General features: G+C 44.3%; 1 protein-coding gene across 10 annotated transcripts in view; it reads left to right on the top strand.

Annotated features, from left to right (window-relative positions):
- Positions 1-18,683, top strand: part of LOC135493778 (E3 ubiquitin-protein ligase MYCBP2-like) — a 43,948-nt gene that overhangs the window by 731 nt on the left and 24,534 nt on the right. For 7 of the 10 annotated variants that reach the window (XM_064781338.1, XM_064781337.1, XM_064781340.1 and 4 more), the window contains exons 2-34: positions 255-333; positions 555-779; positions 1,196-1,349; positions 1,602-1,973; positions 2,256-2,434; positions 3,016-3,183; positions 3,447-3,588; positions 3,872-3,948; positions 4,158-4,368; positions 4,605-4,772; positions 5,179-5,334; positions 5,538-5,718; positions 5,903-6,075; positions 6,866-6,928; positions 7,726-7,974; positions 8,118-8,199; positions 8,348-8,556; positions 8,858-9,143; positions 9,278-9,564; positions 9,748-9,967; positions 10,401-10,535; positions 11,731-11,911; positions 12,238-12,430; positions 12,792-13,063; positions 14,466-14,885; positions 15,005-15,226; positions 15,363-15,676; positions 15,884-16,124; positions 16,399-16,596; positions 16,767-17,111; positions 17,218-17,361; positions 17,559-18,071; positions 18,271-18,442. In XM_064781338.1, coding sequence (XP_064637408.1) covers positions 255-333; positions 555-779; positions 1,196-1,349; positions 1,602-1,973; positions 2,256-2,434; positions 3,016-3,183; positions 3,447-3,588; positions 3,872-3,948; positions 4,158-4,368; positions 4,605-4,772; positions 5,179-5,334; positions 5,538-5,718; positions 5,903-6,075; positions 6,866-6,928; positions 7,726-7,974; positions 8,118-8,199; positions 8,348-8,556; positions 8,858-9,143; positions 9,278-9,564; positions 9,748-9,967; positions 10,401-10,535; positions 11,731-11,911; positions 12,238-12,430; positions 12,792-13,063; positions 14,466-14,885; positions 15,005-15,226; positions 15,363-15,676; positions 15,884-16,124; positions 16,399-16,596; positions 16,767-17,111; positions 17,218-17,361; positions 17,559-18,071; positions 18,271-18,442 — 7,031 coding nt within the window. The remainder of the gene's footprint in view (positions 1-254; positions 334-554; positions 780-1,195; positions 1,350-1,601; positions 1,974-2,255; positions 2,435-3,015; positions 3,184-3,446; positions 3,589-3,871; positions 3,949-4,157; positions 4,369-4,604; positions 4,773-5,178; positions 5,335-5,537; positions 5,719-5,902; positions 6,076-6,865; positions 6,929-7,725; positions 7,975-8,117; positions 8,200-8,347; positions 8,557-8,857; positions 9,144-9,277; positions 9,565-9,747; positions 9,968-10,400; positions 10,536-11,730; positions 11,912-12,237; positions 12,431-12,791; positions 13,064-14,465; positions 14,886-15,004; positions 15,227-15,362; positions 15,677-15,883; positions 16,125-16,398; positions 16,597-16,766; positions 17,112-17,217; positions 17,362-17,558; positions 18,072-18,270; positions 18,443-18,683) is intronic. The other 3 variants (XM_064781332.1, XM_064781336.1, XM_064781334.1) reach the window with 3 other exon arrangements.

The following is an 18,683-nucleotide window of genomic DNA, read 5'->3' as shown; positions in this document are numbered from 1 at the left end:
TCTTGATTACAGATTTTTAAGTGCGATTTATTGTAATTGGTGCATATTCCAGGGCATCCAAAAAATCAAACCTGGTTAGAAACATGAAAGTGATTGACGTCCCCCTTGGCCAATGAGAAAAAAACCTGGCCAATATCCCCTAGTTCCAAATCGGCGCTTAGGCATGAAACAAACAGAGCGAATAGAATAGAATGCTAAGAAGACGGTTTTAACTTTCTTATGTTTTAAATTTTCTGATGAATTGTATTTTGCAGGAAGAAAAGTGATAAGAAGAAGCCAATTAAGAAGAGGGCTAAGGCCAATAAGGGCAAGGATAAAGGGAAGCAAGCGAAGGTGAGTGGGCAAAGATCCAGCTGAGAGCCTCAGAGCCTGTAGTGGTAAACACTGTGGGCAACCACGCAATAGGGCCTGGGTTCGAATCCCGCGGGAACCCATGAGTTTTCTTCTGCATTATCTGGAGCCTGTTAAAAATCTAGGTTTAGCTTCCTTTGCTTTGCTTGCACTGAACATTTTGGAATAAGCGAGTTATAGTTTTGAATTTTATATTTTTGCAGCGGGATAAAAGTCCTGAACCAGTCGAAACCGCACCGCCATACCTAGAGCTGCATGGCAACCCTTCAGCATTCAACGTGTTCTGTACGATCCGTCAGTGCGTTCTCGATCACCAGGCCCGGGATTCGATACGAGCGTTTGCAGCGGCTCATGGCACTGGGATATCGGAGGGAGAAAGCGATGAGGAGGAGGATAAGATGAAGGAGTCCATGTTGAAGATGCCAAAGGTGAGATTTAGGTTGCCAATGGTATCTTGAGTGTATTTGAAACTAAAAAGGAACCCTTGCGGACGTGCTTATAAAATGTGCAATTTTGGGTGACCCGATCGAAATCATTGAGTTTTGAGTACACCACAGATAGTTCATAAGCTGGCACCTTGCTAGTCAATAAAGTGTGTCAGGGTGTGTCTACTACATTCAGCTAGTCCAAATATAATGACGTATAATCATCATGGGTTCCTTGTCAGAACAAAAGGGCTGGTCTGTTGCTTTATACAGTGTACATGTGAATACTAGTATGCCAATAGGTGGAACTTGTTGCAGAGGTTTTACTAATAACACTAACAGCATATTGCTCAATAGCCTCAAGTGAGTTTTGCCTTTTTCTTGAAACACCCTGTAATGTGATGTGGTCGGTCTTTCAGATTGTTGGCCTCGGTTTGTGTGGCGTATTCGAGCTGATCAAGGAGACCAAAATGAGTCATGCGAGTCTGTGCACCAGGGCGTTACAGGCATTGCTCGATATGCTTCAGGGTCAGATGCCAGAGGGTATGAAGTGTGAGCCTGGGGAGGTCGTTGGTGAGTAAATAGAGACAGTAGTTTTTTATTCATTGTCAGCACCAGGGTAGGGTGTTGGTGAGACTAGTTTGGTTGAAGTGTTTGAGCTCTGAACTTCGGATGTGCCAAATTTCACCACCACACCTGTTTCTGTCAGTCTTTTGTGTGGGGGTACCACAAGGTTCAGAGTGTGAACAAATAGACTAATGGTAAACTTGTTTTCCCTAGTTGTTCTCAAGGTGCAAGTTTCAGCTTGTTGTTCATCTCTTTCAGATTCTCTTTATTATCTCCTGATGGATCTCACAACCAAGCCAAATCCCGACACCAGCATCGGTTGTTACAGCCTCAATGCCGTTGCGTGTGCCTGCCTCATCTCGCTGGTCATAGCACGTGGCGAGACGGGGAAGCTTCTCTCGGCCGTCGCTGCGATGCTCATGAGTCCAGCCGCCCTGGCGTCACAGGACGTCAAGGTCCCTGGTATCCTGACGTCCTTGCAGCGAAGTGTTCAGTCGGTGCTACTCGGAAGGACAGCACATCCTGATTGGCTAAATAATGGAATACCGCAGAAAGCGCAAACAGAGACTATAAAATTAGCTGATTCTAGACCAAATAAATCTGGAAGTTATAAAGTGTCAACCAAATCTGGTAAGTTTTCCATCCTTATTCTCGTATGCTCCTTGGCATTTCTCTCACAACTCAAGAGACCGTTCAGCTGTCAAGATCTTCTGCCCAGGAGTTAGTGACAAACATGATATCAGAGTATTGAATCAATCTGGAACTAATAATGAGTAAAGACCGAAAAAGATAAAACATCACCAACCAGGCCTTCAATCGCCATGCTGAGAAGACGTTTCAAATATGAATCAATATTTGGAAATATCTTGATGAAAGTACCCTCTTAACAGTTTCCTAATGTTGCACTTTCAGCTGCTGATGGAGGTTTCCTCCATAGTGCCATAGCTACCGATGGCAAGTACTTGTACCTCCACACGAGGGAGGGTCTTCAAAAGATAGGCTCGGGCTACAATAGCACTATAAAAGGTCACATTTATATGTCCAGGCCTGACTTTCATCCGAGACAGAAAGGTTGGCTGGCTTTTGCAAAGGTAAGTTGAGTTGATAATTGCATCTAAATGAATTACGTAGCTAGTTTAAACCGATAGTTCCTATGCGTACCACAAGCCAAAGGCTCTACCAAAGACAAGTAGTACAATTTATCATCAATGGTTCTGTCTAGGGCTGGTCAATTCATCAATGATTATAACCAGGGGCTTGTGCCGGGGAAGCCTGATATGTGTTAATTAAACTGCAGCCCTGTGATCTTCTTTGTTCATAAACATCATTATGACTTGGTCTTGGACATCTCTGACTTCCCCTGAGCACAGAAACAACTCTGTCAATGTATTTTGCCTCAGGTGCGCTAATGTCTAAACCTCAAAGTAGCGTTGACCTCCTTGTCTACAGATTTCGATCTTTTATGACTTCTTAGATTATATTATAAACAGTTAAATGAGTTGGTTTTAGTGATCATGTCCCTAAGCTCTATTGAATACAGGGGTCAACTTGTCAGGTATTTTGCCTCAGGGGCGATGATGACTTACCTCAAAGTATCGATGCCTCCTAGTCTGCAGATTTCGAACTTTTATGAGTTCTGACATATAATCATATTTGTTTTTTCTTACTGCAGGGCATGCTGTTCTTTAAGGACACAGAGAGCTCTTCATCATCATTATCTGTGATAAATACGGACACTCTGGAAGAGGAGAAACATTACCTGTTTGAAGGCAATAATATAGGCTCGAATATCCTCTTCAGTGATGGTGACTACATAGGCAGGCTCGCAGCTACGAAAGATGTAAGTCAGAGTGTTGTTGCCTCGTCAGTGGTTTATTTGCTAATGGTATTAGTGTCTCTCCTTCTGAAAGGGCCGGCAAAGTTTGGAGGCTTGGACCTGGAGCTCATCCATACCCATGCACTGGGCGAGGCTGTACCTGATATCACTCCCAGAGCCTGCAGAGGTGGTCCAACTCTCAAGATGATCGTCCCAAAGGAGTGCATTTGTGGCATCAACATATATCAGTACACAGGTCGCTCATGCGGTGTCATTTCTGTTTTCAGGATAGCTTTGTGGTGCGGACGTACAACCCTGTGTGTAGTCCTATGCCAATAGTCAATGAAATACCTCTCAAGTTAGCTAGGAAGTGCTTGGATACATTTGGATCATCTACATTTGATCCGCTGACCGATATGCGCACGATATGTAAGTTGAACCGATTATGTCGTAATTTGATTATCATTTCGGCTCATCTTCATTGAATCAGACGAGACTGGAGGCAATATTGGAGGCCTACTAGTTTCCTTTAATGAACTTTCTTGTGAACAGACTACATGTATCACATTTTGTGTTTCAGTGTTTAGAAATCAGAGTATTAATGTGTAGTCACTTAGCAATTGCAGTTGAAGTATCTCCCCATGTGAGAAGTTCTGAAGTACTTTTTCCAGCCATACTCTTCTTGATGTTAAGCAAGAATGTGTCATTTCAGGTACTAACCATGAGGAGGAGGCCGTAGCTATCGCTGCAGGGAAGGAGTTTGCCTTGATCAAGACCACCTCGGGAAAGGTCAGTATCATGTTTTGAAAAATTGGTGTTCATACTCAAGATTTAAGTTGGTAAAAACTTGAGATCTGTGTTTCGGTTGTAACTTAAACTCTTCTGACAAAAATTTGCGATAGACTCTTGGGAATGGGAAAAACTTTCCATCAAATCTTTCATCATAGACTTGATGAAGTCATTTAATTACCCAGTAAAATTGTCTTTGTACATTTCAGATTCTATTCACTGGTAAAGCACAGGTGCTAGGAATCAAACACGGAGGTCCAGCAGCAGGGAAGTGGGCAGAGCTGTCTATTACCAAATCTCCAAAGATTGTACAGTTTTCCATCGGGCATGAGGGGATGCATGCCCTGTTGGTTGCGGACGATGGGAGCGTGTTCTTTACGGGTACCCCCAAGAGGGGAGAGGATGGTGACTCAGGGATTGGTAAGTCGTCTGCAAAATTACATGTTGGACGTATCCTTTGACAGTATGCTGAATTTTGTCCTTGGTATAGATATGTGTCGCTCTTTTTTCTCTTGACTTGAGATAATGCGACTCTGGTGTGATATCATTCCTTGTTTCGAAGTTGCTAGTTTAATTGAACTCTCTCCAATATTACGTTTGCGGTGTCAATTCAAGAGTCTTCTCTGACGTTTATACTTTTGATTGACCTTCTCCAGTTGAAGGCCGTCGTGCGCTGAAGCCTACTAAGCCGAAGAAGATGATAAAGTTGGAAAGTAAAGTCATCACGTCGTCGTCTTGTAACTACGGCACTTCTGCCGTGGTGACAAAGGATGGGGAGGTGTTCATGTTCGGCAAGGATACCATGCACTGTGATCATGCTAGCGGTAGGTAAAAGATTTCCGAAATATTAGCCTGTCTTTCCTCTTTTGATTACTACATGTACCCAACCCCAGTCAGATGTAACTTGTCATAGAAAATAACCTTGCAGCGAGGTCGAAGGCCAGCACATTTGTGAACTGGATGGGCAGCTGACTAGCATTTCTTGTAAGATGGGGTCTGAACCCCGTCTGGTTGCCACTCTTCCCACCCAGGTTGAGCACAAGTGAGGCTGCTGGCTCCTTGATAGCTCAGAGAGCCCCTGTGGAGATTAATGTCAGTGGTCTCTGTGCCGGGTACTTTGAGACCAATTCTTACTCAGTATAATCTGATAGCTATGGCATAATCAGACATACTCTTTTCATGAATCAGTTGAACAAAGGACGATTGTCTGATCAATGTACTTATTTTTAGGCCATGTGACTGACCTGAAGGATGTGGCAGTCATGACGATAACTCTCGGCAAGGCTCACGCGGTCGCCTTAACCAACGATGGTCAGATCTACACGTTTGGTCTCAATAATAAGGGCCAGTGTGGCAGAGACGTTTCTCTGGGAGCATCTAAAGAAGGTCAGTTCAAGATGTCATCGTTTCTTCAGGTTTCTTAAGTAATTCCAAACTCGCGTCAGATTTTCCACAGATCTTATCAAGTTCTGTATTCCTTGGGAGTAGTGACGATACCCGGTATTATGAAAATCGGCAACAGTTGCCTATGCAAGACAGAAATTAACCGAAACCTGCCTGATCATGTTTTCATCTGCTTTCTATTTCAGCTAGCAACAATGTGACCATGGCCGACGAAGAAGAGGACATTGAGGTGGACGACTTGATCTGTGCCCCGGGCGCCCACAAGTGGAAGAACCACGAATGCATGATCTGTACGCTCTGTGGGGAGTGCACGGGTTACGGCAATAGCTGCGTCAACAGTGGCATGCCTGCCAGGAATCCTGGACAGTGAGTATCACATCTTCTCTTGCTAGGCTCTCCACCAGAGAATGAATGTGACAATGAGGCATGCTCGATTCAGATTGACAATGACACTCAGAAATTTTGAGCCCAGATTGCATTGACATCAAAGCAGATGTGATGCAGATATGCCAAACCTTCTCCTGTTAGTTTTCATTTTGTCGAATTGCAGGCCTTGTGGATGTGGATCCGGAGAGTCTGGCTGCTCCGAGTGCGGCTGTTGTAAGACCTGTGCTGGAGAGCCCCAGGACCCAGAGAAAGGCGACATAGGAATCCTGGAAGCCATCACCAAGAACAAGGACGACATACCATTCGATTTGCTTGTCGGTAAGCAGATCACTCTAGGTTTGTTATCCCAGTCATTTTAAGTATTTCATTCAGTCAGTCATTGTGAAGTGAAGGTTAATAACTGGGTGTGGGGTGTGGGTTTGAAGTAACATGGCCCCAATTGTTTTGTCCCCATGTCTCTACTCTCCCTGCCAAGGTGTTGGCTCTTTTCCGTGTCATAAATGCGCCCCGAGGTGGCAGAGGTTCAGCTGAACTTCAGGTACTGACAGAAGACAAGCATCTACATGTTGGCCGTCATATTGTAGGAAAAACATTGAAAAAGTCCTGTTAGTTTTGAAAGGTTATTTTGCTGCATGGCTTTGCAAACTGACTTGTGAACTGCAATTCAAATTAGTCCTTCACTTCTCAACTGGTTGATTCACCTATCACCCAAGGTATGCACAGTACAGCACCTCTTCATGTATTTCGTCATGACCTCATGTAGTTTTTCAAGTTGATGTTCACGTGTCTTTAGTTGCCTTAACTTCATTTAAAATGCCAGTCATGATTAACATGATGGAGCTTACACTTTACCTGTAGTTGTTGTTGAATCTTTATGGAATATTGTTGTAGCTAAAGTTGATGTAGCTCTTCATTTCTTCACAAATAATACACAGAAATTCTCAAATTGCTAAGGCCTACTGCAAGCCCATGGGTGACGTACACATATGATGTTCTCAACCTTGTGGTTTTGGTACGTTTGTAGTTGATTGGCCGGTAACGGTACCTAATCTTCTAAATTGAACTGGAGCACGCTGCGCTTTTGAACTGCTAGTTAATAAACTATTTGTAAAAATTGTACCTACAGATGTAAAAGAAATTCGCGCTAAGAGTAGAAGTTGCGTTCAACCAAGAGATAGCGGCATTCTTGGTAAATTTTATTTTTGTGTGGGCATGTGGTAAAATCCTTGCTAGGGGATGTCGATGTGGAGTTGACTACAATCTGTGTAGACTACATATTCACGCATGAAAAAGATGACCCCTTTGAAATAGCCTGCTTGAATTCCGAAATCGTGTGTAGAAAACGTCATTGGAATATTCGGTCGTGATGTCTTGTGGTTTGTGGGTTATTTGTACAGTACGTTGTCCAAAACCATTCAATGTCATTGCCGGTATGGGAATTTACTAGAACTAATGCTTTTACTGGCTTAGGTGAATACCCCAGTTCAGAATGTAGCCCTACTAAATGCATGGTATAGAATTCATTGTACATGTACATCTATGATCGCTTGGAGTTTTGTGATTCTTTGAAGTGTGCATGATATTTCAAGATTTACCTTGATTCTGCACCTACCTGTTTCACTCTGATTTTTTTTTCGTCAGAAGTTTTAGTACTACTCTAGATGAGCACAAACTTCAAAATAATAGTCTGTAGGCCTTGATTTTTGCAGTCCTTCAAATAGAGACTAAGGGCCAAATTCATAAAGGGTGTTTAAGGGTTAGACGTGTGTAACTTCTCCCTGATCAATTTCAGGGCCTATTCATATTCTGTGAAGATTTACATGAAGGACCAGAATATGTCTATTCAGTAGTTAAACGCTGTTTTAGCTAAACGCCCTTTATGAATTTGGCCCTAAATGTTCAGTACATGAGCATATGAGACAGGTTTTATTCTCTAGGGTCTCCTTTTGAGAGTTGGCCTCATCTGCGATTTTATGAATTTTTCAGGGCGAATTGGTGCAAGAAATCTCGACCAGTTGACAAGAAAGATCGAAGAAAAGAGACAAAAACTAAAGGCCAAGGCTGTTGCCAGGCAACAGAAGGTGGTCAAAGGGATGGCACAGGCCTCAGGAGGTGAAGGCAGCAGTGACCATGAGCAGGATCATGCCAAGACTGTCAGCTTGCCTCCGGCACAGGTGGTAGTCGGGACAGGGGAACGCCCAGTGGTTCAGGTCTCTTGTGGTCTTCATCACACTGGTAAGTAATTTGGATTGGATTTCTGCCGAATTTTCTTAATTTTCTTTTCCAGCGTAATTGTGGCAATTTCCTTATAAGTTGAATTTGATTAGACTGTGTAATATGTATCCACTTGGTATTCAACTCTCCTCATATCTTTTCAGTACTTCTTCTGGATAATGGTGATGTGTACACATTTGGAAGCAACCAGTATGGTCAGCTGGGACTGGGGGATACCACAACAAGGTAGGACTAATACATTTGATAGGACATGAATGGAACTTGAATCATTTTAAAAGAAAATACTCAATTACTTTGAGCAAAACCCATGAAAAGGGTAGTGAGGTGTGTATAAACCACAAGCATCAAACTTCTGAATGCATCTTTATTTCAGGGGTACCCCAACCTTAGTTCCCCTCAACACCAAGGTAGTCCAAGTGGTAGCAGGAAGTTCTCACACTGTCGTCCTAACCAGTAGCGGTATGATCTACACGTTTGGTGCGTATCAGAAATCACAACTTGGTCGACCGGGCCCTGATGAGAATCAAGCAAAGGACAAGAAGAGGTTGTGGTACGCAACGCCAGCACCGGTCCCAGGGATTGGTAAGTAAAAACCTGTTGCTTTTGTATATATTGATATTGGTGGTCGATACGTTGTTTTACGGACACCCCCAGCCCTCCAGCCCTCCATCCCTGCCCTCCCCCCCCCCTCGCAGAAGCATGAAATCAAAACCCCTTCTGTTCTTGGGTGTTCTCTTGTTTGACTTGGTATTGGAGACTGCCAAACATTTGAAGGCCATTTGTGACAGCGCAGACCATCAAATAAAGTTGGTAGAGTTCAGTTACGCATCCTGTTCTTACCATTTGAACTTGGCATGGCACTCTCTACCTCTCTTTTTGTCAGGTGCAAAGTTTGGGCGTCGCGCAACCTGGATCGGAGCAAGTGGAGACCAGACCTTCTTGCGTATAGACGAATCACTAATCAACGCCCACACCCTGTCGAGATCGAATATCTTCTCCAACCAAACGTGTATCGGCCTGATCCCGATGGGTGACGACTCGCCGATGATGATTAGGTGTTTGATCATCAGCAAGCAGGATGGGACTTGTAAGAGCTTTAGTAGCCATGACCAGGCCGATCTCAGCAACCAGAGTGTTTGTCTGGATCCATTCTTTGATGTGTTGTGGAGGTTGGTATCTTTTTGGATAGTTTAAGAAGTTTTTACTAGTTCTGTAAAGTTTTCTATTGGAACCTAGTTAGAGTGTTTTATAGTCATAAGAAAAGACTTATTTGGCATTTATTATTTCTTTCTTATCAATACAGCTACAACCCCAAGAAGAGACACATCCTGTGTTATAACCTACTGAGGTGCGAGGTGCGCGAGGCCCGGCCCTCCATTGACCAAATCGTCAGCCCTGAGTTAGCTGTGCCGTGTAAACCAGGGACGATCACATCGAGGAGCAACTGTGCACTCTACTTGCTAGGTTGTCTTGATACTCTGACCACTGCCAACAGAATGGGTGTGACTGTGATTGAAGAAGACAGGGAGAAGGCATTGGCCAGCAAAACGTACAGCAAGGAAGACTTCAGTGTCGTCAATCGGTTCAAAAGTAAGTTCTTGTGATAAATGCTACACCAACTACACTATTACTCCTTTCTCCCCGGGCATCGCCAAGTAAAATAGTTCAGGCCTTGGGTCAAATACATGCCTGACACAACTAGCTATAGACCTGTTCCTTCTATTCTTCCACTTTTCCACCACAGTAATAACTCAAATACAATGCTCTTTGCAGGTCATGGTGGTGGATGGGGCTACTCTGACCATTCCGTCGAAGCAATCCGATTCTCAGCCGACTCTGACATCTTACTTGGTGGATTTGGTTTGTTTGGAGGAAGGGGGCTCTACTTTGGCAAGATCAAGCTGTTTGACCTCGGTCCTGATGGGGGCGAGAATGAAAGCTTTGGAGACCTTTTGGCAGAAACGGAGGAGATACCATTTGAATGTGGTGCCAGGTAGGCAAAGATTAGAGTTGACAGATTTTTATTTGGTAATACAACATCAAAAACTTATAATCTGCTGACGAGGAAGGTTAAGTATTAGCAGTAACTGATTCAATCGTGTGGAATTGTACATGATGGCATGGAAAATTGTTGTGATAACGCTTAAAAGTGGAACACTTCATTCAACGTGACTTTAAAAACAGATATTCTAACTGCATGCTGCGGTTTATCGCCATTTCGCCTACAATCATTTCGCCTACCTGCCATTTCGCCTATTTCCCATTTCCCCTATTTCCCATTTCTCCTACCTGCCATTTTGCCTACCCGCCATTTCGCCTACTGCCATTTCGCCTACATACAGAAAATGCCATTTCACATAATTCTGAATATATTTTCGATACACCGCATGCTGCTGCTTACCCCCAACCCTTCTCGTAATTTTCAGGGAGAAATACCCAATCCTGTTCGATGAGCCCATCCCACTCCAGGCAAACTCTTGGTACTGTTCGTGGGCCCGCGTCTCTGGCCCAAGTAGCGATTGCGGATCAAGCGGGCAATACAGCATCGTAACAGAAGACCAGTGAGTACCCATCTTTATTTTTTTGTAACATCTTCATTTTCTCTGCAGAGAGGTATTCACTATCTATTTCGGCGAACCGATACTGCTGCGATCTCATTGCTGGTATGCCACCTATGTTAATATTTCGGGGCCAAACAGTGATTGTGGGTCATGCGGCCAGTCGACGGTCGTGGCTGAGGACCAGTAAGTCTGGATGAACTGTTACCTTTGTTACTTAGAAGTGTGCGCTTGGTTTCATCTTATCATTTTCTCAGGAATGTGTTGATCATATTTATATTAACTTGAAAGAAAGGGGATGGGAGTCGGTGAGAATATTGAGACAGTTTTGGTAGGCTTTTCTCAATATCGAACTGTTTTCATATCTTTTCTAGTCCAATGCTAACAATATTTTGATTTTATTTGAACTCGGAATGAACTTAACCCAGTGTCAGGCTTTTGACTCTAACACCTAAATTTATGTAATATCCTTCTGCGGTCAGCCTGCAAATTTACCTAATCAATACAAGTTTTTTTTAAAACACTGATAGCATGAATTAGTTTGAACAAACAGTTCTCTTACTTTTCAAATTTCACAGAATAATAGCACCGACTAGACAGTGGCATGTTTAACTATTAAAAATCCAAATTTCTGCTCGTAATGTGAAAACAAGAGACATTTTGTTTGGTTGTGTTTCTTCAATTTTGCATTAACTTTACCAAAGTCTGCTCTCTATGAATGTCATGACACTATCCTGTCACACTGGCGTCAGTGAACTGAACTTGGTTAACTTGGCAGTCTTGATTAAGCTATAAATTCTATCGCCATTACCAAAAATAAATGAATTAAGTCATAACTCATACACCTACGCAATGATAAATAAAATAGGAAGTGACTACTTGGCAAGCCCGGCTTACCAAACAGCGACTTTTTCTTGTCCTGAATGGAGAGTCGAACTCATTAATATTAAAGTAAAGTCTCCAGCTCGCCAAACAGGGTAGATTTTTTACCTGTTTGGCAAGCCCGGCTGGCCGAACAGGGTGGCTTTTAGTGCTGTTTGGCAAGCAGCTCTCCAAACAGGACAAAAAAAGATACCTGTTCAGCGAGCGGCTTGCCAAATAGACCCGGCCAATAAAGTAATACAGTTTCATTTCAGTGCGATGCCAATCTTAAGCTCACATGTTAAAATAACCATGAACTTTATGTCTTCTCTCCCAGGGTTGTGTTCAAATTCAAGAGTTCCAAAAAGTCTAACAACGGTACCGACGTGAATGCCGGTCAGATTCCTCAGATCCTCTACCGACTACCCACGCATGAGAGCGGTTTGAACAGCAGGAAGTATTACCCACAGGAGTTCGTCCATATACTCAGCAAGGATTTCTCCAAGACGGTCTCGCCTGTAAGTTATGAGTCCCCGATGATTTGTATTCTGCTTGCATTGTTGACCAATTTGTAATGTGTTGTAAGAGAAATTTGGAACCCGATTTTGCTCACCTACCACCAGGCTACAGTGACCCAGGCCTACTATTATTAAGGAATGTGTACCTCGTGTATGTTAATATCAAGCCTCTTACGGCAAATGAAAATTAGTGCCAAGTTGATCACATCACAGGGGCCTGGGGTACGGGAAATCGGGAAAAGATCACTCCCCAAATTAGCTTACTTTCCACCTGTAAACTTGTCATCTTCACCCCATCGTGCAACTCTAATTGTGTGATCTTTTAGGACTGTTTTGAATCGTTACTCAAACTCCTTCACTGGAGTTGGAACACGTTCAACGCCGTCCTGATGGAGATGGACCAACTCCAAGGAACCAACATGACCGCCGCACTCCTCGACCTGGAGAGGCTTGTTTACATCACCATGGCAACGCTACGTCTCATCAGCACGTTTATCTGTGAGGTTTATCCAATAGGAGGTGAGTTTAGCCCGTAGCTGGGAAGAACCCGCGTGAGCATAAGTGGACGTATTTGTGTTGTTTTAGGAGATTCTTCAGTGCTTTGAATGAGATCTCAAAGCCAGATTTCTGTGTGTGTCTGCGCTGTCTAAAGATCCTAATGCGTAACTTGAAAAATAGCATCAGCCAAAGTCTGGAATCACTGGCCCTATTTGACACAGTGCTAGAATCCTTTGCCACAGTGCTAGAATCCTTTGACACAGTGCTAGAATCCTTCGCCACAGTGCTAGAATCCTTTGACACAGTGCTAGAATCCTTTGCCACGTTTGCAAGTTCATCAACCATGTCAAGAGAAATTTCAATGTTGTGTTGTCTTTTGCAGCATCCAAGAAAAGTCCCCAGGAAACCGGGAAATTGGCGGAGGCAGTTGGTGAGACCAGGATGCTACTGCGCCGGATCCTGTCAGAAAATCGGCCGAAGATGCTGATAAGGAAATCGACCAATCACGGTGCTCCATTGCCTCGGTATCTACAGCTGCCAGATCAGATCCTTGAGGAGTGTCACAGGACGTTTGTGGCGTGTTTCCACGCATTTTATCCGACAGGGACACTCAAGTGGATTTGTCTGTGTGACCTTCTGAATTTCATGGACCCGGTAAGTTCAGATAACGCTTTAAAAATGTTCACCACACTCGTAGTCTAGGAGTACGTAGACTGTCTGATCCCTGTAAGGTGAAGTAGACCTGTGTGTTGGTAGATTCGCTCACTCCTAGAAAGTACCTTGTTGTGCTGGCTGTTGAAGCTCCCTAGCATGTTGAGTGTTGAGATGTACTGTAGAATAACTCCTAAGGTACATGTACAGCTGCTCTACATGTACAGCTACTCTACATGTACAGCTGCTCTACATGTACAGCTGCTCTACATGTACAGCTGCTCTACATGTACAGCTGCTCTACATGTATAGTCAAGAGTTGGGATCACTGGCATATCTGGTGAAGGAGTAACACCAGATAGGCTGAACCATTTGCCAGACGGGGGGTCCTATAGTGGATATAATGCAATGCATTGGTGCTACAGGCACAGATAACCCCCTATTGGGCAGTACCCATTCACTCGTTTCCTGGAACAGATTTACCCGTTATCTCGTGTGACAAAACCTGCATATCCCATTGGGCAAGGTGACATGTTCAAAGTCTAGAAAATACTGGGTTCTTAACTATGCTGTATCGTGATTTTCAGCTGAAAATATCTAAGGAACCATTTCCACAGGTAGCTCATGAAAATCATCAGTCTAGCTGTTTTTGATTTTTACAACTTACGGATATTTATTTATCAAATTGTTGTCAGTTCAATTCAGTTTGTCGGGTCTTATCTTATGATGATTTGGTTGTTGTCGTTCTGGTCAGAGGAAAGGACGATTTATACGCGTTCTGACATGTTTGAGACAGATTATCAGAGTCATCTGGTTCATACTCAGTAACTTAGTTTTACCTTTGTTCTCATAGTATCCTCTTTAGTTCTTCGCAAACGAATTATTTTTGTCGCTGCGACGTGGGACGTTGCCATTACAACATCACGGCCGATTACAATTTAATGTTCAGCTTTCCGATCACAATCTTCATGTTGTCATTGCTACGTCGCAGGTCACAGTGATAGAAATCGCTGGTTGCGGAGCACTTTACTGTCAGTGAGGTTGAGTGTTGTGAACATGTGACCTCATCCCCTAGAGCTGAAATGAACACTCTCTTTGTGTTAAATGTATGTTGGATCGTCAAAGATATTCCTGAACCATTACCCTTAGCCTCATGATGTCAATAGAATTAGAACCTGCATGTGAAGGCGTCTCCGCAATTGACAAGCCAGATTACACATCTCAGAAAGCCTTGGCCTAGGTAGCCCAAGAAGCTTTTGAGCCCTACCGTAAGGCTGGTGCCTCCAAAATAGTCCTATTTTGGGAAAGAGTTGTGTTCGGATTACAGAATGAATTTGAATGAGCAGAATTTCGTGCATAACATTCGAACCCACTTGTGTGCTAACCGAGTGACATCATCTTACAGAGCTACCACGATGTGGAAGGATTCGGACGTCTGCTAGCAGCTGTGATGGAAGCCCTGTGCCACCCGACTGTCAAGCTGACCAGCGTCTTGCCAATTAATTGTGAACACGAAACGGAACTCCTCCTCAAACAGCAGTACAAGGTCGACGACAATGAAGCCGACTCACCCCAGAGTGGTGACCTGTCATGTTTCCCACTTCTCGTCTCCCACATGACACATCGTACGGAGATCGAGGGAATCGGGACGACGCACTTCAGCTTCAAGGAGGTGCTGGATAAGCTGATGTCAATCATTGTGTTGCCAGTTCGACAGGCTATGAAGCAGGAACACGTGATCTATCCGTCTCGACTCGTGTCGAACACGTGTAGCCTACTGGCTGCTGTCATCAGTGAGCTGACATCGTCTGCAACTGGACACGAGGTAAGGAAATAGTACTTTAGAGGTGTTACTTGTGTGTATTTATAAGTTACCTCATTACTGGTTCAAGAGCGCTATCGATCAGATAAGGGCATAAAACACACTTTTACTTCAAATTTCAGGTTGACACAACGCACTCTACGACTCGCCCTTTGTACACGACGCCAAACCGCTTCACCAGAATGAGCCAGAGTGCGTACTGGAATCCAGGCAATGGAAGCCCTGACTCCGTCTGCTTCTCTGTGGACCGCCAAGGCATTGTGATAGCAGGAGTTGGAGTCTACGGAGGGGGCCCACACTATGACTATGAGCTGGAGCTTTTAGATGAGATCACCCAATTAAATGTAAGTGTTCTTCTTTATTCTACTTCCTTGATATCATGTTTGTCTGTCTAGCTAGCTCCGTTTTTTTTCTCGAACCATTCACCACAGTTGAAAAATAAACTCCCATGGTTTTGAAGTATGAATAACTTTTTTCCAGCAAAATGAAAATGGTGCTGACCCATCTCACACGCAGCGCTGGAACAGTATCGAGATCGTCAAAGGGTCCTACGGAGGGGACGACTGCGTCAACAATATCGCCGAACTAAAATTCGAACGACCTATCCCCATCAAAGAAACAACAAAGTATGCCATACGGTTGCGTAATCACGGTTCGCGGACGTATAATGGCGATGGTGGCATGGCGAAAGTCAAGTGTGCCGATGGAACGACATTTTCGTTTAGTGCCTGCTCGTTGAGTAGTAACGGGACAAACCACACGAGAGGACAAATTCCTCACGTGCTTTACTATAGGTGAGTACCGGATAAGGCATTTTAGTCCTTCTACTTTCAGTTTCGGATAATTTACCCAGGAAACGTTTTAAAGAGATCTGGCAGAGGCTGTTGTACGTCTTTTCATGCTTGAGAAAGTGGTACAAATCTTCGTGGAAAAACCAATTCCAATAGCTGAACACGGGATGATGAATTGTGTTACAAAACCTCTTGTTGATTTCTTTCCAGTGCGCCTCAAGAAGGAGAAAATCGTGCCCAAAGCAGTAAGCTCCTGGCTGAGTATCAAGCCAGGAAGAATGCCATCACACTCGTCAGCACCATGGTGCGGACGTCTGCCGACCTGCTCCACAGGGCACAGGGATATGTCGACAACTCGTTTAGCTCGGTGCTGGGGAAGGCACACATCTTCTCATCTCTCTTGCCTTTGGTGTTCTCTTATATTGGACCAGTTGCTGCTCTTGATCCCAGGGTAAGTGGTATGTGAGTCGGCTGTTGATCAAACCCCTTATCATTCTTGATGCGTCTACTCTGATAGATTCATGTGGTGTGTCCTTTGTACAATTGTAAATCTTTCCTCTACCTCAGGTTGGAGTATGGGTTAAATGGAAACCACACCTCCTACTATTAACGAGCTTCCAAGTCCCTCAGTCGTCAGAGGGCCTTGGTGTTGGTCGGCTCTGGCATAGGTGAATGATACCAATGAGGGCGTATCAGTGCATACATGTCTTTTCTTGATATTTCAGAGTGCGGTCCAGGTTCTAAATCTTGTCCAAGAAATCTTGCCTCCAGCTGCCGCGTTAAACAGTCAGGGTCTCCCCGCGTCTCCGAAGCATCGCTCGCTTGAACCAGGCGCCTCGCAGGAGAACACGACCACATCACAACACTACGCTGTCGTGGAGAGTGACCATCCTTATAAACCAGCTACAGTGGCCAACTACAAGGTATGCGAATCGCGAGAAGTCGGGCCTATGCAGAGATCATCTACGAATCAAAATCTTTGAATATGCTCTGATGTGATAAGGAGACAGGGTTGAATTTGTTGTTTGCTCAAAGTGAGGGAATGTGGAGATCAGGTTTCCAGGATCATATGTTCACCATTTGCCAATTTCAGGTATCCTTCCCTGAGTGTGTGAAGTGGATGTCCCTTGAGTTCGACCCGCAGTGTGGTACAGCCCAGGCCGAGGACACCTTACAGATCTACATCCCGTGTAAAAGATATCGCTTACCGGGGCAAAAGGATGGTGCAGAGAAGCACAAAGACCTTCAAGACAGCGTACCGGTCCTCAAGAAGTTTAATGGGCTTACCAACTGGCCGTGTTTGGCTCTGCTTCTCCCTGGCAATGAAGTGAGCTTCTCCCTCGAGACCGCCTCAGATTATGTGAAGGATGACAAGGCCTGTTTCTATGGGTTTAAGTGTTCCATCGTTGGTTATGAGTGGCCAGTGAAGCCTGATGAGGTGAGTATAGGCAACTGATGCAGTGATGATGCGATTTTGACTGAGAAATGTAAACGATTCCGAAAATGACTTACTTCATTCAAAATTCTCTTTCGTTAACTTCCAGGGTATTGTGCAACTCGAGAAGGCCATTGCGTACCTTGGTGGCATGTGTGCGTCATCTCTGATGAGGAAGGACATCATCTTACCCCCTGTCTCCCTGGACGAAGCCGATGAGGACATGGACTTCATTGAAGAGAGTTCGGATCAGGTCAGTTGAAATGAGAGTAATTTGAGAAGGCAGACACTTCTGAGTCTGATCATGGTCAGCAGCTCTACATTGTTAATGGAGCAAGACTTGGGTAGCTACAAAATTCCTCAAGGAAAGGGAGCCAGTGCAAATACTCCTGTTGTGACCACAATCCCTTCTGGTTTAGCCTAACTTGCTTTAACTTGTTCTGATTCTAGGTGTTCCAGGCCCACCCTTGCCTCCTCAGTCGGGGCTTCGCCCTCTCCCACCCACTGAACATCAGCCAAGCTCTTGAGGGTAGCCTCCCCTTCAGCTGGCAATCTAATGAGAGAGCATTCCTCAAGGACTTTGTAGCCTGCACACCTGGCACAAGCGGGGGACGGTTAGCGAGGTGGCTTCAGCCAGATTCTTACCTGGACCCAAAGCAGTGTGATATAGTCTACAGCAAAGAGGAACTGAGGTGTAGCTGGCCTGCTGTGATCACCGTGATCACCAAAGACCAATACGGGCAGGTGGTCATGGTGCCAAATCTCAAAGTTGAAGTAAAAGCAGTGCCGATCGAACACAAAGACTCCTTGGATGATGAACATAAGAAGTTACGACGTCTGAGCAAACAGGATGATATCAACTCGATGACGTTTGGTGGTCATCCACCGCCGCGGTTGGATATGCCGTATGATGTGACACTCAAAGACAAGAAGGATGCCTTCCATGCCATTTGTATGATGAAGGTAGGTAGACTGACCGACCTGATGATGTAAACTGTGGGAGTGTCTCATTGTAGCCTACCAGAAGCAACGGACTTGGATACAGGGGCAGCCGTGCATCTCTAATCAGATCCCTAGTCACCAAAAAATAGGAAATATGACTATCTTCTTTGCCACAATATTCTGTTTTCAATCGTTGACAAGTATTGTCTCTGTCTTTCAGGCCTATGAGAACTACTCGTTTGAAGAGCTGCGCTTCGCATCCCCAGCTGTGAGACGACCAAGTGAGAATATGTTGGTCAGAGCTAACAATGATGGCACTTACTGTGCTAACTGGACACCTGGTAGTATAGGATGGTACAACCTTCATGTCACTATTGACGGGTTTGAGACGGGTAAGTTGAATTGATCTTGATACATGCATGACCTATTACTTTCTCTGTATACATGTAGGAAGTGTTACTTCTGTGGAGAGACATGGGCTCAGTTGCAGAATCCCTGATAAAGGTCATCACTGTTACACCTTCTATGGAATCTATGGCTTCTATGCAATCAAGCCGAGGCATGTTCCATACTATAATTTTGAATGAAGTTAAAGGGTAACACGTGTCAAATTTCACCATATAATGTTTTAGC

The sequence above is a fragment of the Lineus longissimus genome, chromosome 9, assembly GCF_910592395.1.
Source record: "Lineus longissimus chromosome 9, tnLinLong1.2, whole genome shotgun sequence".
In the NCBI taxonomy this organism is placed as follows: domain Eukaryota; kingdom Metazoa; phylum Nemertea; class Pilidiophora; order Heteronemertea; family Lineidae; genus Lineus; species Lineus longissimus.
The sequence above is the reverse complement of the archived record's forward strand: the minus strand, read 5'-3'. Positions and strand labels throughout refer to the sequence as shown.